This window comes from Cadophora gregata, assembly GCF_030347475.1.
Source record: "Cadophora gregata isolate MNR1 chromosome Unknown scaffold_3, whole genome shotgun sequence".
NCBI classification, from domain to species: domain Eukaryota; kingdom Fungi; phylum Ascomycota; class Leotiomycetes; order Helotiales; family Ploettnerulaceae; genus Cadophora; species Cadophora gregata.
Window position 1 is genome coordinate 47,679 of NW_026695926.1, and position 14,965 is coordinate 62,643.

The 14,965-nt window shown below is 47.0% G+C and overlaps 7 protein-coding genes across 8 annotated transcripts; all 7 read left to right on the plus strand.

The window, feature by feature from the left end:
- Window positions 1–124: 124 nt before the first annotated feature.
- ONS95_008638 (uncharacterized protein) lies at window positions 125–739 on the plus strand (the record flags this gene model as incomplete). The annotated part of the gene is made up of 1 exon (XM_058502177.1): window positions 125–739. One exon carries the CDS (start codon window positions 125–127, stop codon window positions 737–739), a length of 615 nt encoding a protein of 204 aa, XP_058361104.1.
- Window positions 740–2,243: 1,504 nt separating this feature from the next.
- ONS95_008639 (uncharacterized protein) lies at window positions 2,244–2,741 on the plus strand (the record flags this gene model as incomplete). The annotated part of the gene is made up of 1 exon (XM_058502178.1): window positions 2,244–2,741. One exon carries the CDS (start codon window positions 2,244–2,246, stop codon window positions 2,739–2,741), a length of 498 nt encoding a protein of 165 aa, XP_058361105.1.
- A 132-nt stretch (window positions 2,742–2,873) lies between these two features.
- Window positions 2,874–3,386, plus strand: ONS95_008640 (uncharacterized protein; the record flags this gene model as incomplete). The annotated part of the gene is made up of 1 exon (XM_058502179.1): window positions 2,874–3,386. The coding sequence occupies one exon, from the start codon at window positions 2,874–2,876 to the stop codon at window positions 3,384–3,386; it is 513 nt and encodes a 170-aa protein (XP_058361106.1).
- A 5,548-nt stretch (window positions 3,387–8,934) lies between these two features.
- Window positions 8,935–9,759, plus strand: ONS95_008641 (uncharacterized protein; the record flags this gene model as incomplete). The annotated part of the gene is made up of 3 exons (XM_058502180.1): window positions 8,935–9,057; window positions 9,107–9,225; window positions 9,279–9,759. 3 exons carry the CDS (start codon window positions 8,935–8,937, stop codon window positions 9,757–9,759), a joined length of 723 nt encoding a protein of 240 aa, XP_058361107.1.
- A 162-nt stretch (window positions 9,760–9,921) lies between these two features.
- On the plus strand, window positions 9,922–10,638 carry ONS95_008642 (uncharacterized protein; the record flags this gene model as incomplete). The annotated part of the gene is made up of 2 exons (XM_058502181.1): window positions 9,922–10,116; window positions 10,162–10,638. 2 exons carry the CDS (start codon window positions 9,922–9,924, stop codon window positions 10,636–10,638), a joined length of 672 nt encoding a protein of 223 aa, XP_058361108.1.
- A 29-nt stretch (window positions 10,639–10,667) lies between these two features.
- Window positions 10,668–11,423, plus strand: ONS95_008643 (uncharacterized protein; the record flags this gene model as incomplete). The annotated part of the gene is made up of 1 exon (XM_058502182.1): window positions 10,668–11,423. The coding sequence occupies one exon, from the start codon at window positions 10,668–10,670 to the stop codon at window positions 11,421–11,423; it is 756 nt and encodes a 251-aa protein (XP_058361109.1).
- Window positions 11,424–12,268: 845 nt separating this feature from the next.
- On the plus strand, window positions 12,269–14,141 carry ONS95_008644 (uncharacterized protein). Of its 2 annotated transcripts, XM_058502183.1 has the most exons (4): window positions 12,269–12,867; window positions 12,923–13,467; window positions 13,518–13,635; window positions 13,686–14,141. In XM_058502183.1, the coding sequence occupies exons 1-4, from the start codon at window positions 12,689–12,691 to the stop codon at window positions 13,840–13,842; spliced, it is 999 nt and encodes a 332-aa protein (XP_058361110.1). In that variant the 5' UTR covers window positions 12,269–12,688; the 3' UTR covers window positions 13,843–14,141. The 2 variants fall into 2 exon arrangements, with proteins under 2 accessions (XP_058361110.1, XP_058361111.1); XM_058502184.1 differs by having other exon boundaries at window positions 12,269–13,467.
- The last annotated feature ends 824 nt before the right edge of the window (window positions 14,142–14,965 follow it).

A 14,965-nucleotide genomic window follows, 5' to 3' on the forward strand; every position in this document is an offset into this window, starting at 1 on the left:
CGATCTAATCGACCTCACTTCATTTCCCAACGATCACTCCATTTGTCCGGCTTGCAAAGTTCTACATTTTGCAGATTATTTGTATATCTTCAACAGACTTGGTAAGAGCACTCTATCAGCCACCATGGCAGTATCTTCTTTTACAGACTTTCCTGGAGAAATCCGCAACTCCATATACAACCACCTACTTGTCCTCCCTGCTCTCGCGACCCCTCGTCGCCTTGGTGATCCTCCACTGTACCCACAAATCCTCTCTGTATGTCGGCAGGTCCACGAAGAAGCTAAGCAGATCCTCTATGGTTGCAATACCTTTCTGGCACATCCCAACTTGCTTGGAGCATTGCCCCGTCTCCGATTGTACTACGATTCAATCCACTCTCGAAGTCTTATATCTCTTATTCAACGTTTCCATATTCGAGTTCGTTTAGATTGCGATCCGAACTTCTCTACCGAGAAAGCTGCGAAATGCTTCACGGGTGTGGAAGAGCTGTCTATTGAAGTGTTCCAGGCGCAGTACGGAAGTTCGGATTATAAAGTGCTGAGGTTGTTCGAAGGCATAAGAGGTGTGAGACGAGCTATCGTGTATGGAAGTGTAGCAGGATTTCCGGATTATGTGGAGTGGCTGCAGGATGCTATGAAGACTCCGGAGGGCGTGGAGGTCGGTGTGTTTGATAAGGGAAAGGCAGGAGCTCAGGTGAGACCTTACGACATCTGGATCGTCAGTGACATGCGAATGTGATTTTTCATGTGACTAATCGTTGTTTATAGCATGGCGGGCGTTGAATATACCCCCAAATTTTATAGAAACACTTGGTGAATTGTGTTGAGTACCTTCAACGATGTGAATGAGAATGTTTGTCGCTGCACCCTCATCCAGCTGATCATTGCGTCAGTAAGACAAGTGAAAGAGTTGCTGGGTTATAAAGCACGATGTTTTTGCTGCCCGGGAAATGACGCTGCATCTATCAATATATATGTCGCATCGGTTACTGTCGCTGGTGGGCACCGCCTTCATCGGCATCCTAATCGGGTTATCAAGACGACAAATGTGAGTCAAAACTGAGTCCGAGACTATTTCATATCCAAGCAGGTAATGATTTTAGTATCAGTCGAAGCTTGAGCTACTTAAGCACGCCAACCTCACTTCTCTGACCAGATTTCATCCATATCCTCCCGATGTTCGAGACTAACTTCGATGCTTTTCGATGCATACCTATTCTGCTAAGTGTCAGATCCAACCAAATAGTAGGGCTCATACTTTAAGAACAATTTGGTATCTCAAAATTGCTCTTAAGATCGTCTCTTGGCCATAGCTGACTCATAATAGAACTATCCCAATCCACATCATTATGGAGTTCCACGAAGCTGGTTCGATGAGCCCTGTCTTGGATAATATCGACTCAACAGCAGACGAACTTCTTGGCAATGACCAACAACATACACAGGATGATGCTCCTCAAAGTTCACTCACTTCAATATCATCTAGCATGGGTTCGCATAGCATAGTGAGGATTCAGCTGTGATGAGCCACTCAACTGTCGACGTACCTGCAATTCTGACGGTGCAGAACCAGATCCAGATCTCACCAACCATACAGAAGATACTTCAATGAGCATCACCCAATAAGCATCAATCATGTCTAGAGAGGCTGATCTGGGTGAGCCTACAGACTCGCAACTCTGCTGAATGTGAAGGTCGAGTTTCCCCTGACACTCCCACAAAACCCAAATGCTACTTTCATGGGATTGCCAGCAGAAGTTCGAATCGTGATCTACGAATTACTTTTGATCAGTTCAATTCTCGGTGACCTCTCTTCTACTTGCAAGCGTGACAATTTCGGCGCTGATCAAGCATACGAATTTAATCCATCTATTGTTCGTATATGCAAGCAGACTCAGGTTGAGAGTACGCCCATCCTGTACGGACGCAACACCTTCTGTGTAGTCTGTCTCCCGTATCCAGGTCCTACCTGGAATATGCGAGAAGAGTCAATCTTGTCGCCTCTCACAAGACACTCCAGCTATACTTCTACTTCGTTCCCTTTGTTGAGCCAGCTCGCACAGGTCTGCAATATCATGAAGTGGAAGGTGATTCTGAGTGTTGGAGCCTGGGACAACTATGATAATCAGCCATCCTGTCCTTTTTATGAGGTCTGCCGAGCTTTCAGTCGTAGCAAAGCGACCGATGTTGACATTGCAATCATTCCCAAAGGCGTCGCAGACGATATATTTGAATAAAAAGACATGGAAGCAGCGCTGAAGCCTTTAAGGCTGTTGCGGGGCACCAAGAACTTCCAGATCAGAGACACAAGCCCGTTCGAGGATCCGGATATCATCGACCAAGATGAGGATGCCGTCCACTTCACTTCTGATATGGAAGACCACGCTGTCCTCGAGGTTACACTCACTCTCTCCGCTCAGAGCAACGATCCTATAGAGAAGGTGTTCGAGATGTATTGTAGCCTACTACGGTACGCTCAGTCATTCGAGCAGCTTCTTCAATTCAAACAAGAGATGCCTCTCGAAGAATATCCCAATCAACCTGTCGCAATCGACTTCCCCGATGGCTCCATTGAGTCCGACTTCTTAAGCGAATATTTGAATCCTTTCAAGGAACTCAACTGTATCCACCCGGTCGAAGCTGCGTTGATGCTCTTTCGAACCTACGCCGATAATGAAGCCAGCCAGCAATTCAAGATGGTACGTGCAGTGGTTATTGAATACCTGGAGCCACAGTTTTAGCGTATTTCTGCTGCCGCTTCTGCAGTTGTTGCTTTTGTGAAGGAGGAGAAGTGTAGTGGAGGCATCTTCGATCGCTGTCAATATAGCTCGAGGTCGGATGACGACTACGCTACGACTTGTGCATCGGCAATTATGGTGTTAGAGGAGTATGATGCTACTTTGAAGCGCGACATGCCGTTCCACATCAAAGTTAAATTTCGCCAATTTCGATCCCAATTCAAGAGAGTATATGCTGCAACAGGTGTTGGCGATGCTCTCTTGGAGCACTTGAAATTTGTACTCGAGACAGGAAACTATACAAGCTTTATTAAATTTTTCAAGGTCGCTGTCGACAAGATGGACAATCAATATCTCGAGATACTCCGTGCGAGACAGGAGCTGTTCATGTGGGATGTACCTACATTCAATGACCGACAATACAATATCGACCCTCAGCCCGCGCTATCTACCGATAACGTTGATTGGGAGCATAACGAGCCTGAATTGACCCCCTTATCTTCGGACGCTTATGAGCCGAGCGATGTAGGTAACTGGAACGAAAACCTCTACGATGGTCAAGACGCCGAGTCTGATGATGATGCAGCTCCTGGATCTGAGGATGGCTCTCGTGAAGATGAGAACGAGAGTCTTAATGCAAGCGTTTGATGAAGATGCAACTACGGCAAGCGAAATTGGGGATTCTGTGGCCCCATGGAAGACATCGTTGTTCAGGATTGTGAGGTTGAAGACCTCAATCATGAAGATGATGAGCATTTAGAGCACGGTGCTTAACAGGACCATTCCGATGATTTGAGCATTGAGAACGTCAATAAATGCGCCGATGGTCGAGTCCTGAATAGAATTTCTGGATATGGTCAAGTTGGCATTAATGGTTTTGACACAGCCCATATGCAGTCAGAGGTCCCTGTTGATGTTCCAACGCATAATCCGAGCTGTAATATTCAGCAAATTCAGATCACTTGGTTATTTAATCTGCTCTCGGGGGCACAAGATCCGGCTCATAACGTGAGTGACGTGCCGGATGTGTCGCGGGAAATCGTTTAGACTAGGATCCCTGCCGATATTTGAACGCGAGCTAAATATCTCCTCTTCTTCATATCTTTTTGTGTTTGGGAAGCAGCTGCTTGGATACCTCTTAAGTGGTCGAATGGCCTCGATTTTAGATTAGCAGTGCGCTCGGCGTGGGTTCTTGGCCGGCAGACAACAATTGGTGTTTCGAAACATTATTGCTCTCTTATTTTCTTCGATAAAATTCCATTGGTTTTGGGTTTTGGACGGGATGGTACGTTTTGATTTCCGCGGCTTGGGATTTCCTTTTGGTGACGGGTCGGCGAGAGACATATTTGCTCACAATGGCGTGAAACCTCTGTATTCTAGTCTCGCCTTTCGGGAGGAAATTAACATCACCTTTAAGACATAGCCCATGGAAACTTGTCGTATTATCTTTGTACATCGGCAAAAATATGAAGCTCAGGATCTTTGTCACAAGTCTTTAGATTTGAGGATGGAGGTTCTGTCATTGAATACGCTGCTACTCCTCCTTGCATCCATTTCGCAAAGAGAACTTAAACTTTACTTGAAAATGGGAGGACTTGGGCGGGCTTTCTTCTGACCAAATCGATGCTAGTTTCCTCGAATTTTCGGAAGTCCGAGAAATTTTCTGGCAAGAAAGTAGATCTGCGCCAATATGGTTGTATCCTTGACAATGTGAATGCTCGCTTAGTTTGTTTACTTTGGTTTCTTGCCACAAATAAACCGGAGCTTCACTTACAATAGACAGACCACCTTGATCAGTTAGCGAGATTATGTGGGTCGTCTGAATTCTGTATCTAGAACTTCCGCAACATGCTGAAATCATAATAATAATCAAGAAATTGTAGTTAATAATTTTCTTAGCGAATGTAACACATAGTACTAGATAATATTATATTGTTTGGAAGCTTTTCTCATCTAAATTTTGAGTCCATTGGGTCCTGTAGATGACTCCAGTGCGCGGTTTAGGCATTATTCACGTGTAAGCCGCCATGGGTCATGGTCGTCAGGGTAACATGTGACATAATCGACTGACTCATAGCCTGAATCGTGGTGTGGTTCCTCGCATGCAGGTCATTACTTGGTCGTTATCTCAGCAACTAAACAATGTAAAAGGGCCTGACTAAACAAATTGGCGGTGGGTTGAGATTTGCTTGTATATATAGAGAGAGAAGCCCCGAAATGAATATAGTCTCAAGTCATCATTTCGATACTGACAGTTCGTAAAACTTATTCCAGCCACTCGCCGTCATTTCAGGTCATCACCAACTGCATCGAAGAGCACTCATTCCGAAACCGAGTTAGTTCACACACCCATCAAAGATTCATTCTTCTACCACTAATCCTCATAGATAGTCATTCTCTTTATTCCTGGCGATTTATACTGCACCAGAAGACTTGGAGGCCCCCTCTAGACCGCTCAATCAGCACAACAACAAACTTCTCATTGTTCTTTGAGGCTATTTCGAACAAAAATACGCCATTATGGATTTCAGATGACGATGCTGAGACTCGAATATCTATTACTGCCTCGACTGATCAAGTCTACGCCACAGCATGACGGTCTCAAATAGAACCAACATGCTAGTGGCTCAGCTACTGCAATATAGTTTATTGTCAATCTGTGAGCCTAATCAAGTGACGATTGGCAGGATTTTGCCGTTCGCGGGTGAAGGAAACTGCCCCCCTGCCCCCCCCCCCACAGATCTATAAGCCTACTCTCCTAAACCTACTCTCCTCAATCCAGTCCTCGGCACACGCGATTCTGTGGAAACAGATAGTGATTATGGTCAAAAAGCCAAATATCAACTATCATCAACCTTCTTCATGCCAATAACAAAATTGAAGCGGAAGCACTCAATTCCTATACGACTAGAACAAGTTCTACATTGCATGTGTTTCGATGCCGATTAGCTTTATATTCACCCACGAAGTTTTACCTTCGTGTCGCAGGTCACGCATCACGAGACTCAAATGCATAAACCAAAACCCCCTTCTGTGCGCAAGAGTTTTGGGAAAGTACTTATTTGGAAGTGCTAGTCGGCCTTCGCAATACCTATTCTCAGAGCCTGACCAAGTCTCCCAAGAGCCTCAAAGAACTCTGCCGGGCAATCTGCAACATTCCTCCCAAGCCCCTTGAGGTCAAAGCCGTCCCACGGGGCATGGAAAGTGGGCTCTTTAGCAGTGGTTACCTGAGCTTTGGAACTTTTGTCGAACCACACCGTCTTCTTCGGAACCATTCCAATTTTGACATAACTCTTGCTCTAGAGTTCGATATTCCCCATGGAACCCTGTTGGCTGCCCCTATACCTGATCTAATATCTCATTTGAAGGATTAAGCTAGAGCTTGAAGCTGATCTCGTCACTCTCGTGAAGAGTAACAGCTGACTGGAGTACTGCGTCGACATTTATTGCAGACTTCTCGAATACTTTCAGATATCCGAGCGATTTCAACCGTATCAAAGTGGAATGGGAATAGGACGAAAGCCAGAGGACAATTATGGCTCACTACCTGAATATATATCCATATGACCTTTTGTGGATTCTATCAAGGTGAACTCTGGTTCTGAAGATGCGGAGGGAGCCAGTGATGAGGGATGATTCCGTCGAGAAGTCTTGCAGCATCGTTGCATCTCAGACGAACTTAATTAGGCAAAGGTTTTCTAGGGACTATGATATGTCCATGAATCATTATCCTCCTCATCCGAGTTGTCGTTCTTCGTAGACGCTCTCACCTTCTCTGCGGTGTTCACCTCTTGCCTCAGAACAATATCTCCATATGAATAGCTCGTCTACAGTGACCTCACAATCAGCATTGATTGCAATGCTAATCGAATCTTTGCAGTCCGAGCATTCTCTAAAGCCCTCGGCGCGCATGTAAAAAATATCTGCTCGTTATTAAATAAGAGTCGTATTCTTTGCTGTACTCTAACAATCTGATTTTTCGAGGTAAAAAGTGACCTCAGTTTATGCCTCAGACCTCTGTAAACCCAGTGGACGAGACGTGTTGTTGAGAGTTATGTGAGTGACATTGACATATTCCTCTTGACTATTTACACTTGCCCGCCCCTGACAGCGAGCATCTTCTTCTCGGTACTGTACGCACAGGTCCCATGGAGACAGACTGCTGCCATCCTTGATGATAGGATTGACTTTGCCGAACTCCAACAAGATTGCCACACACTCCACCCTACCTGATCGGACAGCATAATGGAGGGCAGCTGGACCGTCCCAATCTGGGAGATTAATAATCGCCGAACTGCCCAGTAAGACCTTGATCTTGGATGGGTGTGTCTGACTCAGTGAAGCAAATTGCTGCATGAATACCTCGTCCTCAAGATCCATCACTTCAGAGGCGTTAGCCACGCAATAAGGACCAGGAAGTTCTACTAGAGCAGAAATGGCCAGTTCCCAGATATCAATGAATAGCACGGTGTCTAAGTTTCACCCGATTTTGACAAGAGCCTTGAGGTTCAACTTCAACATCGGTGTTAATCCAAGGAATTGAGAAAGTGAATCTCGTACGAGTGACTGCATGCCTTGGAGTCTGCCAGATGAGCCAGATCCTTATTTCCGTGAAGAATGAAGTTCTGGTCCTCGAAGTCATCTTTTCGCGTTAGATACGTAATTGAAGATGGTTTTGATTCTTTGATACGTTGTTGCTTGAAGATTTCGTGAACAGATAGGATTTCAGTATGAGACAATATATCCAATATCAATGACGAAATGTAGCTCAAAATGTCACGATAGACAGCTTAAGTCTTTTAAGCAGCAAAAAAGTGACACAAAGACGGAATGTCCCTTCTGCAGTACAAGATACACCTGCTTAGGATTAGAGGAAATCGGTCCGCATCTGCACATAGGCAGTAGCCTGAAGAAATCCTGCAGCACCTACACCTGTTCTTGTTGGTTGTGCTGTTGCCGTGCCACGCCAATTGTGAACTATTTGAAATCCGTAACTAGGAGAAACGAATGACAGAAACTAAAAAGTATTTCACTGTGTTATAGAGACTCAAGCTATCGGGTAGTTCCCTCTGGAGGGGCTTGTTCTTTGGCATTTCGTCCAAAAAAGAGTCAGGAAGAAGTTCGGGTCACGCCTCACGTGACACACAGTCCTTGGGGTGATGGTCTGTTGGAGACTCAATTGATCCATAACTGGCCATCTCGCGAATCAGATATCGCCGCTCACCGATGAACAAACTGAAAAGGTATATGGACTTGGAGTAGCTCTGGCTCCATCTAGGGATCTTGCGTAATGACAAATGTCAGTCGTTTGGAGGCAATGGCGAGTCAGGAAAGTTGTTTCACAGCACACTCGACCGAAGACGCGCCCATATTATAAGCTTTTTCACCAAAGTCGAAACAAAATTCCAGCCATCATCCCAGACTCATTGTCCTGTCATCCACGCGGCGATTTGCCACCATCATCGAATCAAGGCCAATCATGACGCTGCCTAGACTTGTCCATCTCGGATACATCAAGAGTGAGCCACAATGGGATGAACATTGAGGAGCATCTAGTCTTGGTAGATCTGCCCCACAAAGCTCGAAACAACGATCGCAATGAATGTTTACCCGAAAATATCTTACGTCCAGGCTCAGGCTCAGGCTCAGCGGCACGCAGCGTGCATTCAAACATATATTACCCACCCCACCAACGCCCCACTCGAGTCCACGCACTTGGGAGAAGCCGAAATCAAAGAAATTGGATGGATGGGTTCTCCCCCTCCTGCCTTAGCGGAAACAAATCAAAGTGATAGGTTTGGCCATCCGGACCTTGACGAACGGGGGTAACTTACTCGATAGATGAAAAATGTCGCCAGAGAGATGCCAAACATTGGCCACAAGCATTCCAAGGCTGTCTAGGCTGTATTCCTCTGCCTGCTACATAAACCTTTGGGTCTCCCCCTCTCTTTCATTTTGCATTTGCTATCGTGAGATTTCTTTTCGTCGCTCCATTCAGTCATTCTTTACAGCCTCGACGGCATAGCTTGGCTAGCCCTTGCCTTCATTCATTTGACATCTCCTCTGCTTGATTTATGTTTTTACTCCCCGGAGAGCCGTAACCTCATCCTCAAGCTCAGGACTCTTACTCAACCCCTCACAAGAGTTCCATCAGCATGCGTTTTTCCGTCTCCGTGCTGGCATTTGCCGTAGGAGCATGTCTTCGTCGTCAGTCGATCCAAATCCTGGCATCACATTCCAAGGGAAGACCGACACCACCGGATTCTACTTTGGTATGGCACTTCCGACGACAGTTGGGTCTGATTTCATTGGCCAGATGGTGAGAAAATCTGCTCGATATATCGGAACCGGAATCTGACTAGGAGTAGGTGGTTCCAGTCACCACAGGCTATGGAGGTCTTACACTTACCGGATCGATGACAGGCAGCTTGCTTGTTGTTGCTTGGCCCAATGAAGGAAAAGTTATTTCATCTTTCCGTGAGACTAGGTAGGCTTCAAACAATAATGATGATACGTTGAGGTGTGCTGACACTCTTGAAGCGGGCACACTTCTCCCGCACTATACACGAATGCATCCTTGTCTCTTTTACCTATTGCAAATGGAACATTCATCAACTCCACCCATATGTCTTTCACTTTTCTTTGTGGGGGATGTATCATGGGCAATGCATTGACTTTCGAGGCTTCTACCGATACCATTGTCGTTGGTTGGGGTTTCTCGAAAACTGCACCAACGAACCCTTCCTCTGCCGACTCAGCTACATTCGTTTACCACGAGGCTGGTTTCGGAGCCTTCGGTCTTGCTCTTAGCGAAGCAGGCTCTGCTGAATACGCAACCTGGGCAGCTATGGCATCTTCTTCTTCTGGTAACGGCAACACAACTATTACCCCTGCAAATGACGGATCCAACTCGACCTGCACTGTCACCTCAAATGTTGCAAACTCTAGTTATGACTATATCGTTGCCGGTGCAGGACCGGCTGGTATCATCGCTGCTCAGCGTCTTGCTGAAACCGGATAGTCCGTCCTTCTCATCGAGCGTGGACAGGCTTCGACCTATGCCACTGGCGGCCGATCTACTGTGGCCTGGAATGACACCGTCACGCAATACGACGTTCCCTCTATGGCCTATTACCTCACAACCGCCTCTGACACCACTTAATACTGCCCTGACACTGCCAACATGGCAGGTTGCTTGCTCGGTGGAGGAACGATGGTCAACGCTTTGATGTTTGTCCCACCTCAAGATGCGGACTTCAACGACAAATGGCCAATGGGATGGAAGTGGAGTGAGGTTGGTGCTTCCGCTGCCAGACTTTACGAGCGTAATCCTGGAACTACCTTGGCTTCTGAAGACCGACAACGCTATGACCAAAGTGTAAGTAAACGAAAGGTCTTCATTGCTCGATGCTAATAGTTTTAGGCTTTCACCGTCTTTTCATCATTATTCAAGACCATGGGTTGGTCTCAAGTTGATGCTATCAAGGAGCCCAACCGTAAGACTGCAGTCTACAGCTATCCTCCATGGGATATCCAAGATGGTTTGCGTGCTGGGCCAGTCAAATCATACCTCCCTCTCGCTAATGCACTATCCAATTTCGAGTTGATCCTGAAAACCAAGGTCGTACGTGTTGTTCGTTCCGGTTCTACTGCCACTGGTGTTGAAGTCGAGACTTCTACAGGAGCTCGTCAGATCATCAACTTGAAAGCTGGTGGCCACGTCGTCCTCGCATCCGGGTCCATGTCCAGTCCACGTATCCTGTATAACAGCGGCATCGGCCCAACCGACCAACTCAGCACAGTTCAATCCGGGTCTGCATGCGTCACTCTTCCAGACGAAGCTGACTGGATCAATCTTCCAGTCGGACAGAATCTCAAGGTCACCCAATATTCACGTTGACATTCAATACTTCTTCAGCCAACGCATCAATGGTTGCTAAAGACTTTACCTTCCCGTCGCAGACCAACATTGACTTATTTGCTAAGCAATCCGGCCCTCTCGTTCAATCCGGTCAGCGTATCGACTTCTGGACCTCTCTCAACACCACCTCTGGGACCAAGTTTTTCCAAGGACCATGCAACTCTCCAAGTACAGGAGCAGTCCGTATCAAGATGTACCTCACACACGGCGCGACTTCGGTTGGCGCTCTCGGTATTAACGCTCAAGGAGCGACTGTATTTACCACTGATCCATGGATGAACACCGAGGATGATCAGACTGCCACCGCAACCATGATTGATCAGATCCTCAAGGCCGCAAAGAACAGCACGATCCTTACCCCAAGCGATAAAAGCCTCACCGGTGCATCCATGGTTGCGGCCAAAAGTTTCGCCCAAGGCTCTCATTTTGTTGGAACCGCCATCATGGGCGAGATAAACGATGGTTCGGCCGTTGTCGACACAAATACCAAAGTCTTCGGAACAGACAACATCTTTGTGGTTGATGCTTCCATCCACCCTGATCTACCGACTGGAAACACTCAGGCTATGGTCATGGTTGTTGCAGAACATGCTGTGGCCAAGATTATTGCTCTTGGTGCGTCAACCGCTTCCAACTCGACCACTTCTCCTACTTCATCTGCTGCTCCATTTGCGAACACCACTGTCCCTCAAACTGGTGCCGTGATCCCATTGGTCTCGGCCGTTGCTACGCCAGTTCCAGTCGCCGATGATGACGACTGCTGATGAATTCTTCGTGTACATTGTTGTTTTCGCTCAATTTCTTGTATATATATGAACTTCCCAAAACATTGACGGATCAAGGTTTCAAGCCCATTACCAATCAATTTGTCTTCCAGCATCCGTTTCCCTTCACTATGGCCATTGGCATCTTGTCGCTTTTTTATACCTTCAAGACCTTCTCTAGAACTCGTTCTTGATTCATTTTCGCACGAGGCTGCTGCTTCTGCTGCCTTTGTTCCGTGGAGTGCGAAATCACCCCGCCGTCCCTTCCATTGGGCTATGCGGGGCAATTCAGTGGCAGTTTGTCAGGGCGCGTGGTACAAAGGCGCACCTACGCTGGTACCTAGAGAGGCGCATTCGCTGCCATGCAAATGGAACGGCTGCACAGATTCAGAACGTAACGAGGGACGTCCTACCTACCTATAAGTACATAGACGGGACAATTTCATTAGGCAGAATCCAAATACGCCTCCTAGCTTCCTTCAGAGGAAAATGCAAGGTTTTTCTCGCACAGTGAGGAGGGTACATATGTACAGAGAGGCACTTCAAGTAGGTAATGCACGGTTACTTACGAGGCTGTTCTCTGAGAGGAAAGTCTACCTAGACTCCCGTCTTACAGTTTCATTTCTCATGGTTGCCCTCACCTTCGAGAGTTGCCTCTCACGGCAGAAGGCACTTACTTGCCTTTTGCTCAAAGGTGCCTTAGGTAACTTAAGTGCTTACAGTACTTAGGTTAAAAACATAGTTCGCGCTTGGGTCGTTTGTTATAGGTAAATCAGCCTCTTGTCTTAGGTCACGTGAATAACTGTCAGGCACCATCAAGGCCAATTGCAATCCTCACGTATCCTCGTGACTATCGCTCATAGCCACAATGAAGCTACGCACGTCTAAGATGCCAGATGCCGGACAAATATTGACATGTCATCTAAGTTCAACGGGGAGCGGGAGCGGGAGCGGGAGCGGGAGCTGGTGCTTACTTCGTTAACGCCACCGAGGCCACGCATAAGTTACGCTCCAGTACAGAAGTGCCTTGGGCTTACTGTAGCCTTTTCAGGCACGACCACGCTAGCCCCTCACCCTCGCCAAGAAGTAGGTACCCCTCAGCCCCTCTGCCCCTCCATGCATCTCACCAGCTTCGATTCTTGTTTCTTGAGGCAGACGTAATCATTTAGGCTCAACATTTCGTGTGTTAAGAAGAAGCTCAATCGTCAGAAATCATAACTCTTCAAATCTCGCAAGTCGACGAAACCTGTTCCTTCTCAGACTCAATGGCAGCTTCAACATTAGCACCACCAGCAGACAGTGAACTGTCGAGTACAGACCAAAAGCCAGACATCAGCGCCAAATACGACATCCCAAAGCCAGAGCCTTTCATTTCCTTCAACGCCCTCAAAGATCGTATCCGACACCATTATGAGCTTGCCTCGGACTACTACTTTTCTCTCTGGTAAACCTGTATCCACAGTCTCTTCACATAATTCACGCGCTAAAGTCACCGGCAGGGGGGAACATATCCATCACGGCTATTTTCTTACTCCCTCCGACACCAAGGAAAGAGCGCAAGTCCAGTTGATCGAACTTCTGCTCGAGAAGTCAGGATTACCAACCGGAAGTTCCGTTCTTGATGTCGGATGCGGAATTGGTGGAACCTCACGCCATCTTGCCAAGGTACACGGTTGCAATATTCTCGGTGTGACGATCAGTGGACGACAAGTTGAAATTGCGCGAAAATTGACTCTAGAAGCTGCTGGGGAAAAATCAGATACTCCTGATACAGGGGCCCCTGTGAAGATAGCCGATGGATCAGTTCGCATCATCGAATTGGATGCAGAGAAGATGGGAGACTACTTTAGTACGGAGCCGAATGTTACCAAGTTTGACTGTGTTTGGATTTCGGAGGCTATGAGCCATCTACCGAATAAAGAGTTGTTCTTCCGGAACGCAGCATTGTTACTGAATCCTGGAGGAAGGCTGGTTGTTGCGGATTGGTTCAAGGATGAAAACTTGACGGAAGCTCAGTTCAAGGCCGACATCTCTCCCATTGAAGGTGATATAGCCCAGCAAATTATTGCATATAGCCGTACTGACATCATCTAGATGGCATGCTTCTCCCACCTCTTTGCAGTCAGATGGATTACGTCCGCTTAGCAAACGGTGCAGGACTCAAGATGTTCGCGGAGCCATTCGACATCAGTAAACAAGTCTCAAAGACATGGTAAGTTCTTAACTATTTTTCAAAGTCTGCAATCTTAACAAGTCCGACAGGGACATCTCATGGGCCCTCATCCAGAATCCCGCACTTTGGGCCTTTGCAGTGGCACAGGGTAGAGATGGGCTTGCCTTCATGCAAGCGTTCAGGGCTATGAGACGGGGATTCGCAAATGGAACATTCCGATACGCTGTGATGGCATTTCAGAAATGAGATGGTGGCATGATACCAGATCTTGCGTCGCTGAGATCCGATGACATGCCGGCTGGCACGTGATGCACCTTGAGATTTCATCTTAGACTACCTAATGTCTCTACACTCAGCTTGTAGCACTTGATACATATCTCAATAGATCATAGAAATCTTATGGGAGTTTACGTGGTGCATTATATGGGACCTCTACCCCGTGGCACAAAGTATATTCCCGTTGATCCAGGGGAACAGAGCAGGGTCAACACAAGCAGACCAACCAAACCAAAACCCCTCCTCATATCAGTAAATGTTCAGAGCAGTATTTTGTGATGCAAGTCGAACTTCCTCTACTTGACATTAAAAATTGTACTAGCTACAGTCTGTCTTCCTCACCGTTCCACCCCTAGTGGGACGCCACCCTCTCCGCCACCTAAACAGACTGATTCCCTGAATACCCATACACAATCCCTATATTCTCATTCCTCACATCAAAAGCCCTTGTCTCCAAACTGCTATACGCATAAGTAACACACTTCCAATTCTCCGCCAGTAAACTATAATGAAGATTAAAATGTCCCCTGAAGTACCGCTACACGAGGAAGTCCGCATACGCCGCGATAGCAGCACTGTTATTCCCGGTGTCTGGAATGATGCTGGAAAGGCCTTGTGAACAAGCGGAGCCGGGGTTGATGGACAATCATGGACTGCTCCTTCACGCCCAGGCCGAGGAAGTATTGTGTTAGGTTTTTGAGCTCTTCAATCGAGCTCCCTTGAAGTTTCTTGATGTCGCAGGCTGGGATGGCGATACGGGATGTGCAGGTTGAAGTTGTGAGGGCTGTGGTAGTTTGGGTTCTGGTTTCTGTGACACTGAGGATGGAGATGTTAGCGTGACGGTCACGGACTGGTGATCGACTTAATTAATTGTCGATATGACATATTTGAGGATGCTTGGGTTGACTTGCCGGTGTTGCCATGATTGTGGATATGGTTACTGTTGTTGCGGTGAATTCGATGCAGCAGCATGCAGAAATGAATGACACGGTACCCAAGCATGGAGTTGTATAACCAGAAGCAGTGGCAACGGCTCCGCGCTTGTTCACGACAGGGTGCTCGAGTACTGTTATTGTGGCTGGATTGATGACAG